The following is a 14,567-nucleotide window of genomic DNA, read 5'->3' as shown; positions in this document are numbered from 1 at the left end:
GCCTCTACACTGTTTGTCAATACCGTTGAATATTATCACCGTTGTAACCGTAACGGATGGGGCTGCGGAAAATAAAAGTCTGTCTGAATTATCGACACAATCTCAGTTTGATCAAGATAGAGTTTTCTGGCCACAGGATCAAAGCCCTTTCCTCTTTGTGAATCGTTAGTGTGAGAGAGAGAACCATACAGGTAAGTGTGCATTAGTCTAAATGAAACGGCTTTTAAACTCTCCTCTTAATTTGGATTAATCTGCCGTCGCTAGCAGTCGGTCCACGTTCAAGGCCAGCATGGGTTTTCCCGTGTATTGACGTTGTCGTAATAACATGATGGCGCCAACATCATCAGAGATAAAACCAAGATTAAAGACGCCAGGCGCAACGCAAAGTGAATTGCCAAATGTCAGGAGCGGGTTGGATATTTTCCGGTGTAGTCATACATCACATGAATCCATCGTTCCAATCTCTCTGCTTATCCCTCTGTTCTCGGCAGGGGGGTGGTTGTGGTTGCAGGGGGTGTTATTAACTAATAGCAGAGGTTCTTTGAGGAAGGGGGTTATTCGACGGGGGCGCATTGAGCCCCTCTCAAAGCCTGGCCTCTCTAATCTGGAACACGCTAGTCTCCCTCCATGAGGAGATTAGACCACCTGTGACCTCCTATTAACAGGCATTTCCACCACGGTCCTAAAACAAGTCCAGGCAACCCTGATCTTGTGGTTCAACCACATTTAAACTGACACTTCATATTCCTGAAGCTCCCTGAACACCTGTTTACTAAACTTCCTTCTAATACTCTTCCAATAGTCACTTAAGTCTTTTTTTATATATATTTACATTTTATTTATTTTTGCATTTTTGTTTATATATGTATGTATTTGTATTTTTACCCCTTTTTCTCCCCAATTTCGTGGTATCCAATTGATAGTTAGTCTTGTCTCATCGCTGCAACTCCCCAATAGACTCTGGAGAGGCGAAGGTCGAGAGCCGTGCGTCTTCCGAAACACGACCCAACCAAGCCACACTGCTTCTTGACACAATGCCCACTTGACCCGGAAGCCAGCCGCACCAATGTGTCGGAGGAAACACCGTACACCTGGCGACCGTGTCAGCGTGCATTGCGCCCAGCCGCCCACAGGAGTCGCTAGTGCGCGATGGGACAAGGACATCCCTGCCGGCCAAACCCTCACCTAACTCGCAAGACGCTGGGCCAATTGTGCGCCGCCCCATGGGTCTCCCGGTCACGGCCGGTAGCGACAGAGCCTGGACTCGAACCCAGAATCTCTAGTGGCACAGCTAGCACTGTGATGCAGAGCCTTAGACCACTGCACCAGTCAGGAGGCCCCTGTAACTGAACTGTTGATAGTCCCGGTTGGCCTGTTTATTATTTTCGCAGGATGCCTTTGTCGTCACCCTTATTGTCGTGTTTTTCTCTTTCTACAGTTGGCACTGGGCGCTTTTCCCTATCCACAGGTGAGTCCCTTCCTCACTACATTCCATGCACATGGCATCATGTTTAGCTATGTAGAAGCCACACAGTAAGGTGTCATGGCAACATATGGTCATAGGGTCTTTCTCACTCCCTTAATTCTGTTTGTGATGTCACTGGTGGTCCGGTAGTGACTCTCTTATCCATTCTCCATGTTGATCCTACTCCTACAATCCTGCTCATCTTCAAATGTAATTGCTGAGCCACAGAAGAGGTCTGCTGAATCCCATCAGCTCTTTAATTAGGCCCTAATGAGGGCTTAGTACCATAATCCTCCTCTGAGCATGCTGAACTTGGTTACCTCCTGTGACTGGCTGCACGGCGGACATCTTGGAAAGCCATGTGGATGGTGGCTGTAATGGTGGTTAATGAGTCGATTCTTAGAGTGTTTTTTATGATGTGTCACTGGACAAAAAGATCTTCTCACTTGATCAAGAGTGACCTTTGTGAAAGGTCAGCTGGCTTTGTGACATCTACTTCATCCATTGTGTGCTTCAACTACTCCGACTGACTTTCATTCTTCTGAGAGGAAAATGGAACGACGAGACAAAATGGCTACTGAGTATGTAGAACGTTCTATAAACCTCCAAACAACCATAAAACAATGAAATGTAGGTCTTAAAGAACATTGTTTTGTGAAAGAAATGGTCTGGAGTCAGGAACCTCAATTATTGTCCCAAATACCTCAAAATAATACACGTGTGTCCTTTCTACATAAAGGGTCCCGTGTTTCTCAGTTGGCAGAGCATGGCGCTTATGTCTCCAGGGTTGTGGGTTCGATTCCCATGGGGGACCAGTACAACAACAAAAGTATGAACATGTCTGCACTCACTAATGTAAGTTGCTCTGGATAAGAGCATCTGCTAAATGACTAACATGTAAGTCTCTCTGGATAAGAGTGTCTGCTAAATGACTAACATGTAAGTCTCTCTGGATAAGAGTGTCTGCTAAATGACTAACATGTAAGTCTCTCTGGATAAGAGTGTCTGCTAAATGACTAACATGTAAGTCTCTCTGGATAAGAGTGTCTGCTAAATGACTAACATGTAAGTCTCTCTGGATAAGAGTGTCTGCTAAATGACTAACATGTAAGTCTCTCTGGATAAGAGCGTCTGCTAAATGACTAACATGTAAGTCTCTGGATAAGAGCGTCTGCTAAATGACTAACATGTAAGTCTCTCTGGATAAGAGTGTCTGCTAAATGACTAACATGTAAGTCTCTGGATAAGAGCGTCTGCTAAATGACTAACATGTAAGTCTCTGGATAAGAGTGTCTGCTAAATGACTAACATGTAAGTCTCTCTGGATAAGAGCGTCTGCTAAATGACTAACATGTAAGTCTCTCTGGATAAGAGCGTCTGCTAAATGACTAACATGTAAGTCTCTCTGGATAAGAGCGTCTGCTAAATGACTAACATGTAAGTCTCTCTGGATAAGAGCGTCTGCTAAATGACTAACATGTAAGTCTCTCTGGATAAGAGCGTCTGCTAAATGACTAACATGTAAGTCTCTCTGGATAAGAGCGTCTGCTAAATGACTAACATGTAAGTCTCTCTGGATAAGAGCGTCTGCTAAATGATTAACATGTAAGTCTCTCTGGATAAGAGCGTCTGCTAAATGACTAACATGTAAGTCTCTCTGGATAAGAGCGTCTGCTAAATGACTAACATGTAAGTCTCTCTGGATAAGAGCGTCTGCTAAATGACTAACATGTAAGTCTCTCTGGATAAGAGCGTCTGCTAAATGACTAACATGTAAGTCTCTCTGGATAAGAGTGTCTGCTAAATGACTAACATGTAAGTCTCTCTGGATAAGAGTGTCTGCTAAATGACTAACATGTAAGTCTCTCTGGATAAGAGTGTCTGCTAAATGACTAACATGTAAATGTAAAGAAAGCAGCAATCAGCAGGTGAAACAAAAACAAAGTGTCCTCCCCGCCCCTGTTTCTGTAAATAGCTGAGGAATTGGGGCTAGATAAATCTCACCACTGTTACATCCATAACTCTGTCTATGAATTTAAGGACTGGCCTATCAAAATGATAGTTTTAACGATGTTGTGAGATTTTATAGTGTTTATTTACAAACATTGGAGCAAAACAAGCTTATGTTGGGTTCAGATGGGGAACGAGAGTTGAACTAAGTTCATGAGACATTTATAAGTTATATTCTCCAACAATCAATCAGTACATATTATTCATTTAGAAGTCCAAAAATGGATGAAGCAACTGCATATTGGCATTTTTTTTAAAGGTACATTAAGTTCTACAATGCACTTTTCAGGTCCGTGTCTCGATGTCCCAATCCATCAGCCGTTGCTAAGGCAATACGTTGTGCCTTTTTAATCGTCAACACAACTTCCTCTTACATTTCTCATGCTCAAGAACAAGATACTATTATTTAAAGTCAAATGTCGATGGACTGCCCCTTTAATAATGTGACTCATAAGGTACACAGTTTCCAAGCTGTGAAATGTAAACTCCATGGAGGCTGATTTTAAAGGAGCCCAGTGGGCTAGAGCAGTGCGCTGGTACCATTAGTCCAAGCTCTGCGCTGGTGACCGCTTTGTTTCCCAACGCTAATTAACCCAACAGGCACGCTGCGAACCAATCTAATGAACATTACTCACGGCTACCATGACCGTCGGCCTGTGGATGGCCTGGAACACCCAAATAAGACTGGAGGGAGACCATAGCACTGACTGACTGAAACTGGGATATGATGCCAAGTCTATCATGGTTGTGAATCTGTTCAGTAGCTATAAGAGACCGTAGCTGCATGTCCAGAAGAGGAATTGTCGAGTGTCTGTGGCATTGTTTATGATGTTTAGTACACAGAGTAAGACCTGTGAATTAGGGTAGTTGTGATAGTTATCCCTAGATGTGTTTCTGTAGGGGCTTTGCAATAAATGGATGTCTTCGAGAGAATAATTAAGAGGATATAAGCCCTCTACACAGTGATTAAGCTGCATAGTGAATCAGTTTTGTTAATACTAGTCCTGGAGACATGGGAAATACTAAACTTGTTTTGAGGCGACCAGTCAAACGTGTGTTTGTGCCCCCTGTGTTCATCCTGCTGTGATGACGTACATGAGGTCTCCATGGTTATTGTGTGTGTGGCCTCGGGCATGTCTCATTTCGGAGTGCTGCCACTCTTATCTTCAGCAGTGTCTATTAACATGGCCATTATCATGTTAATAGACACTGTATGATTACATACAATAATGAATGCCTCAGTCACACACACACACACACACACACACACACACACACACACACACACGGTTTTTGAATAAGAAGCGGAAGGATGTGGGCTTGTCGGTTCTTCTCTGGTATTTACATATCCACCATTTTGTGTGGAAGGGAGCGTCATTCTCAGCATCTTCATGTCTCTTTTTAATAGGCATGAGACCTCTGGTAACACTTTAATATCTCCAATATATTGAATCCAATCTATAGCAGTCTGCCAGTAAACTTCCACCAGAATCTGATTCATAAATTAGCCTAAATAACCAGAGGAAGAAAAAAGACAAACTTATTTCTTGTTCTTTACAAATGGAGCCATAGGCGTGGTGGTGGAGCGTTGAATGTTTTCACACCCCATTAATTTATTTCTTCTTCCTCTCTCTCCCCCTCTCACTGTTTCCCCCTCTCTCCCCCTCTTTCACTGTTTCCCCCTCTCTCCCCCTCTTTCACTGTTTCCCCCCCTCTTTCACTGTTTCCCCCTCTCTCCCCCTCTTTCACTGTTTCCCCTCTCTCTCTCCCTCTTTCACTGTTTCCCCCTTTCTCCCCCTCTTTCACTGCCCCCCCTCTCTCTCTCTCCCTGTTTCCCCCGCTCTCTCTCTCTCTCCACTGCCCCCCCCCCCTCTCTCTCTCTCTCTCTCTCTCTCACTGTTTCCCCCCTTCTCTCTCTCACTGTTTCCCCCCTTCTCTCTCTCTCACCGTTTCCCCCTCTCTCTCTCTCTCTACTGCTACCCCCCTCACTCTCTCTCCTACCGTTTCCCCCGCTCTCGCTTTCCCATCCTCTCTCTCTCACCGTTTCCCCCTCTCTCTCTCTCTCTACTGTTCCCCCCCTCACTCTCTCTCCTACCGTCTCCCCCGCTCTCGCTTTCCCATCCTCTCTCCCCTTCTATCTTCCCTACATATGGAATTTAAAGCTACACCGAGAGACAGTGTGTGCGCCAGGGAGATCTCCCGCTGCCAGTGTTCTCCTCATCTCTCTGTTCATTTCCCTGCTCCATATGGTGTTACAGACAGTTCACCTGCAGGCTGTAGCAGAGCCCTGGTAGAACGGGTAGAGTGGCGGCCGAGAGCCGCTCGGCTTCATCTCGCCAGGCGCAGCCGGCGAACGTCCTCGGGCCTGGGCTGTCAGCTGTCTGCGCAGAAGCCCCTTGTGCCATCACCCTCCACGGTCCACCCGACTGTGGCAGCAACACAAATAGAGAGAATGGAATCAATTGTAAGCACCTGAGATTTGCTCAGGATAGGTGGTTTTGGGAGAATGGGGTCAGTGTTTTGGGTGGATTTGAAGGGCAGAGGGGTGCTTTTTGTTTTTGGAAAGAGCTGTTGTAACGCTGTAAGGGGGCTTCTGTACTCACCCTTTCCATTTTGTGTGTGTGTGTGTGTGTGTGTGTGTGTGTGTGTTGCCTGGAGTATGGGTTAACAGTAACAGTGGGGGCGGAGGTGGCGATAACAGAACACACGCCATGGTGTTTTCATCCTGTGTTTGTCATTGATTAGAGACGGCCTCTTTAATTCCTCCTCACCCCATGTTGTGATCCATTTGCATTCGTTGTGAGGAGTTAATGGAGTTTTCTCACGACTCTGAAAGTCTTTGAAGACAGCAGACTGGATGTGATGTGTATACAGCCGCCGGGGCAGCGCCCCCCTGATTGATTTGGGCCCTTTTTTTGCTTTTCCTCGTCTCCATTTGAAATTGTTCTGCAGAAGAAGAAGAAGAAGAAGAACAGGAAGTAGTTCAAATATGTTTGATGGTGTTGTTATGAAGGGATCACATAAAAATGTCAAACAGACTGTAGAGGGATTTAACAGATCAGTGATTGCACTCCCCAGTATTGAGTAATGTAGACTCTTTTGACACCATCCCCATATTGCGTTGTGACACGGGGACTTTCATATGAGGAAGTATCACATTTTCCAAAAATGTCGACTGCTTTATGCAGAGGCCACATTCACCCCTGTCTGTGAACGTTTTGAACTTTTTGATGCTCTAGCTATTGCTCCCCTCAACCCTGGAACATCTGCCTTCAGATCAACACAGCTGTTAACATCTATAGAAATGGGAGACCGATGGAAGTATTGAGTGTTTCAATACAGTACTGTCTCCCTGTCTGTAGACTGAGAACAACCTCTACATGATGACTGAGTAGGAATACCATTGCTTCTAACCAAGTCTGTCTATTCTGTTGTGATTGATGACTGTGATGAAACGAGGGAGTTGCATTGGGTTGACCTCGAGTGTCCATCCATTGCCTCTGAAATGTTGTTCCCTCAGAAGTATTGGAGTCCATTTTGAAACCAAGACTTAAAAAAATCCATATTTTTGCCTCTACTCTTATGTGGGATGATTGTTCGTGATTAGAGTTGTTTTAACCTGAATGTAAAACACAGAACACTGTTGTTTTCCTCTGCAGGATTCAATCTTCTCCCGTTTGTTGTCCACAGTAGTCATTTTCAAACCAACTCTGTATCAGAAACAAGGGACTCATTGAAAGGTTAATGTATTGTTAGACCGTAATCATCATATGAAGCGCTGATTACCCCCAGGACAAATATATACTACGTTGTGATGTGTAAATTAGATCAGCAAGTTCTATCGTTCAATGACTATGTTAAATGGAAAGATGGGACGGCATTGTTACGGCTCACGTTGTTGACGCCAGATCGAATTACCTTGTACGAAATAACAAACTCTTGACAAAATAGAACTCGAATAAGTTTGCCTTCCACAATCCAATTTCAACCCCTGAGCAGCTTGCAATTTTGTTTAGTAATTATTTCTGAATGAATTTGTTTTCTGTAGTCGCCCATAACGTGTCTGAATCAGGCAAAATAGGTGTAGAGGCCATGAAGGGGCCTCTTGATATTTACCACGAGTGCAAAGCTGTCATTTAATTGAGAGAATGAATCAATAAGAGTTTTAACACATTTTCAAAAGAGCGAACGAAACACGCAAGTAATTGACTAAACATAATGGGCCATCTAGCTCAAAGCAGAAGACCTTGGGTCTCTTGTTATCTATGCATTAAAAACGTTCTCACTGTCTGACTACAACTCTGTTTCTTGTGTTGAGCTTTTCAGGTCATGAAAGAAACTTCAAAGCCTGTTTTTTATATATATATATGAAGTAAAATAATTAAAACTGTTTATGAACAAAGCCGGGCATTTCAGGTCATTGGACTTTCACGTACGTTGTGTTGAAACCTGTTTGTTTTCTGTGGAGTGGTGATGGATGAAGGCAAAATAGTCTATACTGAGCCCTCTATACTTGTCACCAGAGATGACTGGTTAATTGTTGGTTTTAGCTAACATAGCCCCATGTTAGCCTCTACCCTTTTTTATTTTATTTTTAAGAACATTTAATTATTTTTCTCTGTTTGAGTGGAAATGTTTGCTCAGCCTGCAGAGTCCTATTTGAAATATACATTATGCACAATTCATTCTACAAGCCTGCGTCTTTAGACAACCTGGAGGGGGTAGCAGGGAAGATGAAATTAACATTGCTGAATCTCTTCCACCTCCCCAAATGAGAGCAAGACTATTAACGTTTGGTTATTATTTATTTATTATGTAAATGGTGTTAACACATGCCCACCGGGGATGCCATCATATTCTCCCAGTGATCATAATGTGTCCAAGTGTGTGCTTTTGATTATGACATGCTAATTACATATTGCCTCTCTCTCTTCTTCTTGTCTTCGTCTGCTTTTACAGATTCAGAAAAACCAAGGATCTTTAATGGTGAGATTTGATGTATTTTTCGCGGGGGACGACAGTGTTTCACTCCCGGCAGTGTTTCACTCTCGAGTAGATCCCTCATTTGAAACGTCCCACAAATTGCGTTTTATTTATTTATTTATTTTTGCAATGAAATGATACAGCCTTAACTGCCAGTATTAGATTAGATGCTATTATAGAATAATAGAAACATTCAGGAGGCGATGGCTGTGCCGGAGCCTGGTGCATTTGATTAATGTAAATACCTTTTTATTACATTAGTGATTTTCTCTGCCACCGTACTGTCGTAACGTCACATGTAGACTAATACTTATTTAGTTTTCTTCTTCTCTCCACTCCTCTCCGTCTCCCCGTTCAAGCCTCTCCAGTTACTGCAATGCATCGTTGATGAGGTGAGTCGGCGTCTTATGTGCTTTCTCTCCTAAAGTCATTCCTAATGGTGTGGAAAGCTTATATTTTGTTTCCTAATGAAGCACAGTGCTCAGACGGCTTCGCTCGCGCTCGCTCACCCCCCTCCGCCCCGCACACACAACCGCCTTGGGCCATTCCACACACACACACACACACACACACACACACACACACACACACACACACACACACTCAGGCTGCACCCATCCTGAGCGGCTCTGTAGACACACACACACACACACACACACACACACACACACACACACACACACAGGCAGATCACAGATGCACGTATACACACACAGATAGACATACACGTACTACTGCCTTGAACCATTCTATACACACACATTGATAGACACACACACACACACACACACACACACACACACACACACACACACATTGATAGACACACACACACACACATTGATAGACACACACACACACACACACATTGATAGACACACACACACACATTGATAGACACACACACACACATTGATAGACACACACACACACATTGATAGACACACACACACACACATTGATAGACAAACACACATTGATAGACACACACACACACACACACACATACATACACACACACACACACATTGACAGACACACACACACACACACACACACACATTGATAGACACACACACACACACACACTGCTGCCTCTAGTCGTTCTCAAAGGTTATTGTAGTTTTGTTTTTATTTCTATTCGTTTTCTGATTTTTTTTATTTGAAGTTCAGTTTCAGTTAGTTTTCAGACCTGAATTGATTGTTTTTTATTTAGTTTTAGTTGTTTTAAAATGATTTCTATTTATAGTTTCTCACACACAGGCCAGGGATAGAAGATACTGGGAGGCAGCTTACTACATTGTATCAGCCCAAACAGCTGTTACTTCTTCAGCAAGATCTCTTTTACAAGCTTTTTGTTACCTTGTTTCAGATGGCGGTCTATTGTGCATTTTGTACTCTAAGGTAGCAGGTTTTGCAGAATATATTATTGACATTTGCAACGAGCATCCCAGCGGAGTGTTGACCCTCTTTTATTTCAGTCAATACTCTGATCTTGAATTCTCTGTTATTTTCTTTATACGTTCATGCTTGGTTTTATTTCCTGCCATTTTAACTGCCCCTAATTGACCCGTTGTACAACTTCCGATGACCCCGTTAGAGAACATCAGCATGAAGCAAAGAGCGCTGTTGAATCACGACCAATAGTATTCCCCAAAACACACGCGTGCCAAAACAGACATGATTGATTGGATTGGAAACATTGTGTCAATTACAGAACATTTCCTAGGATGTTCTACCTGCAGCAACACTAGTGGATAATGCTGGAAGTAGCTGTTAAAGGGCCTCCAGACCTGGACCAAAAGGCAGGACCCTGCACATACCTGACTAGCTAACCCACCATGTTAAGTCTATAGGAATGCTAACAGGCTAACTTTAGCTTCGTAGTGCTTATACTATGTGAAAACACACTATTTTTATTGAACCTTTATTCATACAGGGAATCCCATTTCAGCCGGGCATCTTTTTCAATGGTGTCCTATTGAATTGGTTTCTATATTTAATAGTTTGACAATTGTAATTCATATTTAACCACATCTCCTCCCTGGGTTTGCTTGTGTGTCAATGTGCCGAATGTTGATCGCAACAAATATGGCCGCGCCCTTGTTGCTTGGTGAATATAGAGACACACTCAGATGTTCTCACTCAAGTGCTTTAATACACACACACACCGGGCAGGGGTAATGTAGCATGCCCAGTCTACGGAGCACAGAGAGTGTCAGGCCATCCAATATGTAGCATTAACCTTGACCTCTGACTCTTAGCAACACATGTTCCCAGAACCTTGACACACTTCCCTGTCCTACACACACACACACACACACACACACACACACACACACACACACACACACACACACACACACACACACACACACACACACACACACACACCAGGGTCAAGGGCAGTGTATCCCACAGTCTACATGTAGTGCTGTGTATCAATCCTTTCTAGAATTATATATTTCAACAGTACTGCAGTCAGGTTAAGACCCTGGTGAGGTCGACGAAGTACGCAGATGAGCTTCCCTGTTTCTGATAGTTTGGATGTGGAGGCCCTGGTTTGGCGTGGTTACACGTGTGTGTGTGTGAGGCCTGTTGGACGTACTGCCAAATGATCTAAAATGACATTGAAGGCGGCTTATGGTAGAGAAATTAACATTAAATTCTATGACAACAGCTCTGGTGGACATTCCTGCAGTCAGCATGCCAATTACACACTCCCTCAATGCTTGGGACATATGTGGCATTGTGTTATGTGACAAAACTGCACTTTTGAGTGGTCTTTTATTGTCCCCAGCAGAAGGTGCACCTGTGTAATGATCATGCTGTATAATCAGCTTCTTGATAGGCCACACCTGTCAGGAGGATGGATTATCTTGACAAAGGAAAAAATGCTCACTAACAGGGATATAAACACAATTGTGCTCAAAATGTTAGAGAAATAAGCTTCTTGTGCGTATGGAAAATGTCTATGATTTTTTATTTCAACTCATGAAACATGGGACTAACACTTTACGTGTTATACGTTTATATGTTTTGTTCAGTGTAGTTTTTCTTCAGTGTGTGTGCATGTGCACGCACATTTCTCCCCCTAAAACAAGGGACCTTTCTCTGTCTCCAATCTCCTTTCCTCTTCGGCTCCTCACTGACACGCGCTAATAACACAATGCCAGGAGAGAGCCCAGCCCTACACACCCCAACCACACATTAAACATACCCAGCTTGTCCTTTACAGAGTATAGATTGGGTGTAATTAATAATTAAACGCTTGCAGTTGTAATGGGTTGACCCGGCTGAACTGTTCATTAGTCACCAAGGCGAAGGCATCACTCAAACTATTTTCTCCCTCGCCCTTCGCCGCTCTCCCCTGGCAACGAGAGAGGGGTAGCGGGAGCTCTCGGGCTAGCACCACCCTCCATTCTAGCAGACCAAGGACTTGGTGATGAGGGAAGAGGTGATGAGGTGATGAGGGAAGAGGAGCGGAGAGGCGTGGCTGGGAATGGGAGCGGGTGGGACGGTTGGGGACCCATGTAGGAGGTAGTGGTGCCAGGAGTATTCAATTGCCACTGTCGCTCCTGCTGGGTTAGGATTGGTTAGAAATGGGATGGTATGGGCTGGACTGGATCTATGTGACCTGGGCTCGACGGAGGAGTCTTTGCCGTCCCTCATATGAAGAGCAAATGTGGTCCTGTAGAACTAGGGATGAGTAGGCATATGGAGGAAGTAAAGGATAATCTAGTGAATTTTGTCTGAGTGCCAACCAAATACTGTAGCTAGGCCTACAGTAGTAGTTATGACTAGCCAGGCCTACAGTAGTAGTTATGACTAGCCAGGCCTACAGTAGTAGTTATGACTAGCCAGGCCTACAGTAGTAGTTATGACTAGCCAGGCCTACAGTAGTAGTTATGACTAGCCAGGCCTACAGTAGTAGTTATGACTAGCCAGGTCTACAGTAGTAGTTATGACTAGCCAGGTCTACAGTAGTAGTTATGACTAGCCAGGTCTACAGTAGTAGTTATGACTAGCCAGGCCTACAGTAGTAGTTATGACTAGCCAGGCCTACAGTAGTAGTTATGACTAGCCAGGCCTACAGTAGTAGTTATGACTAGCCAGGTCTACAGTAGTAGTTATGACTAGCCAGGTCTACAGTAGTAGTTATGACTAGCCAGGTCTACAGTAGTAGTTATGACTAGCCAGGTCTACAGTAGTAGTTATGACTAGCCAGGTCTACAGTAGTAGTTATGACTAGCCAGGTCTACAGTAGTAGTTATGACTAGCCAGGTCTACAGTAGTAGTTATAGTTTAAATTGTTTTGTATTAATTTGCATGAGATCAAAGGTCCCCGGTTATCATCATCTGTATCCCGCTTCATTTGAAAATGTCTCTGTATGATTTAGACACACACACACACACACACACACACACACACACACACACACACACACACACACACACACACACACACACACACAAACCGGGCTCTTTTAAGTGGATCATTGATATTGCTGTAGCTGGAGGTGTGTTCAGAGCAGGAGTGCTGCAACTCACACACACCCGCGCCACGTTGCCATGGGACTGCTGGGAGTCTGGGGCTCAGGTGAGAGGGTGAAATTAGCTGGGAAATGATTGTGTGTTACTGAACCAGTTTACTGGACTACCTTTTGTTCATGTATCCCCTCCTCTCTGTCTCTCTCTCTCTGCAAACACACATAACTCACCTCTGTTTGGGAGGACAGACGAGGACATTTGGCCTCGATTCTCGAAAACCAAATCTAGAATGAGACAATCTCCCAGTTCCATGAATACACACATCGCTCCTGCTGTCCCTCTCTTTCATTAATCTCTTTGTCTCTTCTACTTGTTGAGCAGCAAAGCAAAGCGTTCCACTAACAAGAACTCTGCTTTAATTTCCCTAGCCCTGTAATTACGGATCTCATTTTGCCTGATAATTACGCTGGGCCAATGACATGTATATTTACTGCTCGGTGTGTGTGTGTGTTATAGGGGGTTGAGGTGTGTGTGTGTGTGTGGTGGGGGGGGGGTGTAACGGCGGTCAGAGAGAAGACACACGGACCGTGGCTTTCATCATCATGCTCATCTCAGAACGCTATACATCAAAGTCTGCCGCTGTCGTCCTCAGCTGGGACCATGAATACATGCATGAGTGTGTGTGTGTCTGCATTTTCAGGTGTGTGTGTGTACTGTACAACACATTCATGTTTGTTTCGTGCGTGTGTGTGTGTCAGCGTTTGCAACACAGCACAACTCTGCATGGAAAATTGTTTGGTGCTCGCTCTCTCTCTAAACGGCGTGTCCACTGAAGCATTTGGCCTGTAGTGTGTGTATGAGAGAGATATTACTCATCCAAGCAGTAGCAGCACCAGGAAGTAGAGTGATATTAGAATAAGCCATTCCTTTGTTAGTTCAAATAGGTGCATGTATCATCATTTTCTGGGTTCTGTGATCCATATGTCAGGAATAGGGACAGCTGCCCAGAGGTATTTTAACAGCAAAGCAGCTATTTATTATGGATCTCCATTAGCAGCAGCAAAGGCAGCAGCTACTCTTCCCTTCATCATGTCATTAAGGCAGTTATACAATTTCAAAAACATTCAAATACATTTGTTACAGAATTCGCAACACACTAAGTGTGTGCCCTCAGGCCCATACTCCACTACCACATATCTACAACACTAAATCCATGTGTACGTGTGTGTATAGTGCGTATGTTTTCATGTGTGCCTATGTTTGTTGCTTCACAGTCCCCGCTGTTCCATCATGTGTATTTTTATCTGATTCTACTGCTTGTATCAGTTACCTGATGTGGAATAGAGTTCCATGTAGCTATGGCTCTATGTAATACTGTGCACCTCTCATAATCTGTTCTGGACTTGGGGACTGTGAAGAGACCTCTGGTGGCATGTCTTGTGGGGTATGCATGGGTGTCAGAGCTGTGTGCCTCCCGTAGTCTGTTCTGGACTTGGGGACTGTGAAGAGACCTCTGGTGGCATATCTTGTAGGGTAGAGCTGTGTGCCTCCTGTATTCTGTTCTGGACTTGGGGACTGTGAAGAGACCTCTGGTTGCATGTCTTGTGAGGTATGCATG

At 44.1% G+C, this 14,567-nt stretch overlaps 1 protein-coding gene across 2 annotated transcripts in view; it reads left to right on the top strand.

The window, feature by feature from the left end:
- Window positions 1-14,567, top strand: part of LOC129844819 (dual specificity mitogen-activated protein kinase kinase 5-like) — a 79,211-nt gene that overhangs the window by 31,377 nt on the left and 33,267 nt on the right. The window contains exons 12-14 of one of the 2 annotated variants that reach the window (XM_055912973.1): window positions 1,439-1,468; window positions 8,435-8,461; window positions 8,827-8,850. In XM_055912973.1, coding sequence (XP_055768948.1) covers window positions 1,439-1,468; window positions 8,435-8,461; window positions 8,827-8,850 — 81 coding nt within the window. Of the gene's footprint in view, window positions 1-1,438; window positions 1,469-8,434; window positions 8,462-8,817; window positions 8,851-14,567 lie in introns of both variants that reach the window. The other variant, XM_055912972.1, reaches the window with a different exon arrangement.

The sequence above is a fragment of the Salvelinus fontinalis genome, unplaced genomic scaffold, assembly GCF_029448725.1.
Source record: "Salvelinus fontinalis isolate EN_2023a unplaced genomic scaffold, ASM2944872v1 scaffold_0233, whole genome shotgun sequence".
Classification (NCBI taxonomy): Eukaryota; Metazoa; Chordata; class Actinopteri; order Salmoniformes; family Salmonidae; genus Salvelinus; species Salvelinus fontinalis.
Note: the sequence above shows the minus strand (reverse complement) of the source record. Positions and strands in the feature narration are given on the sequence as shown.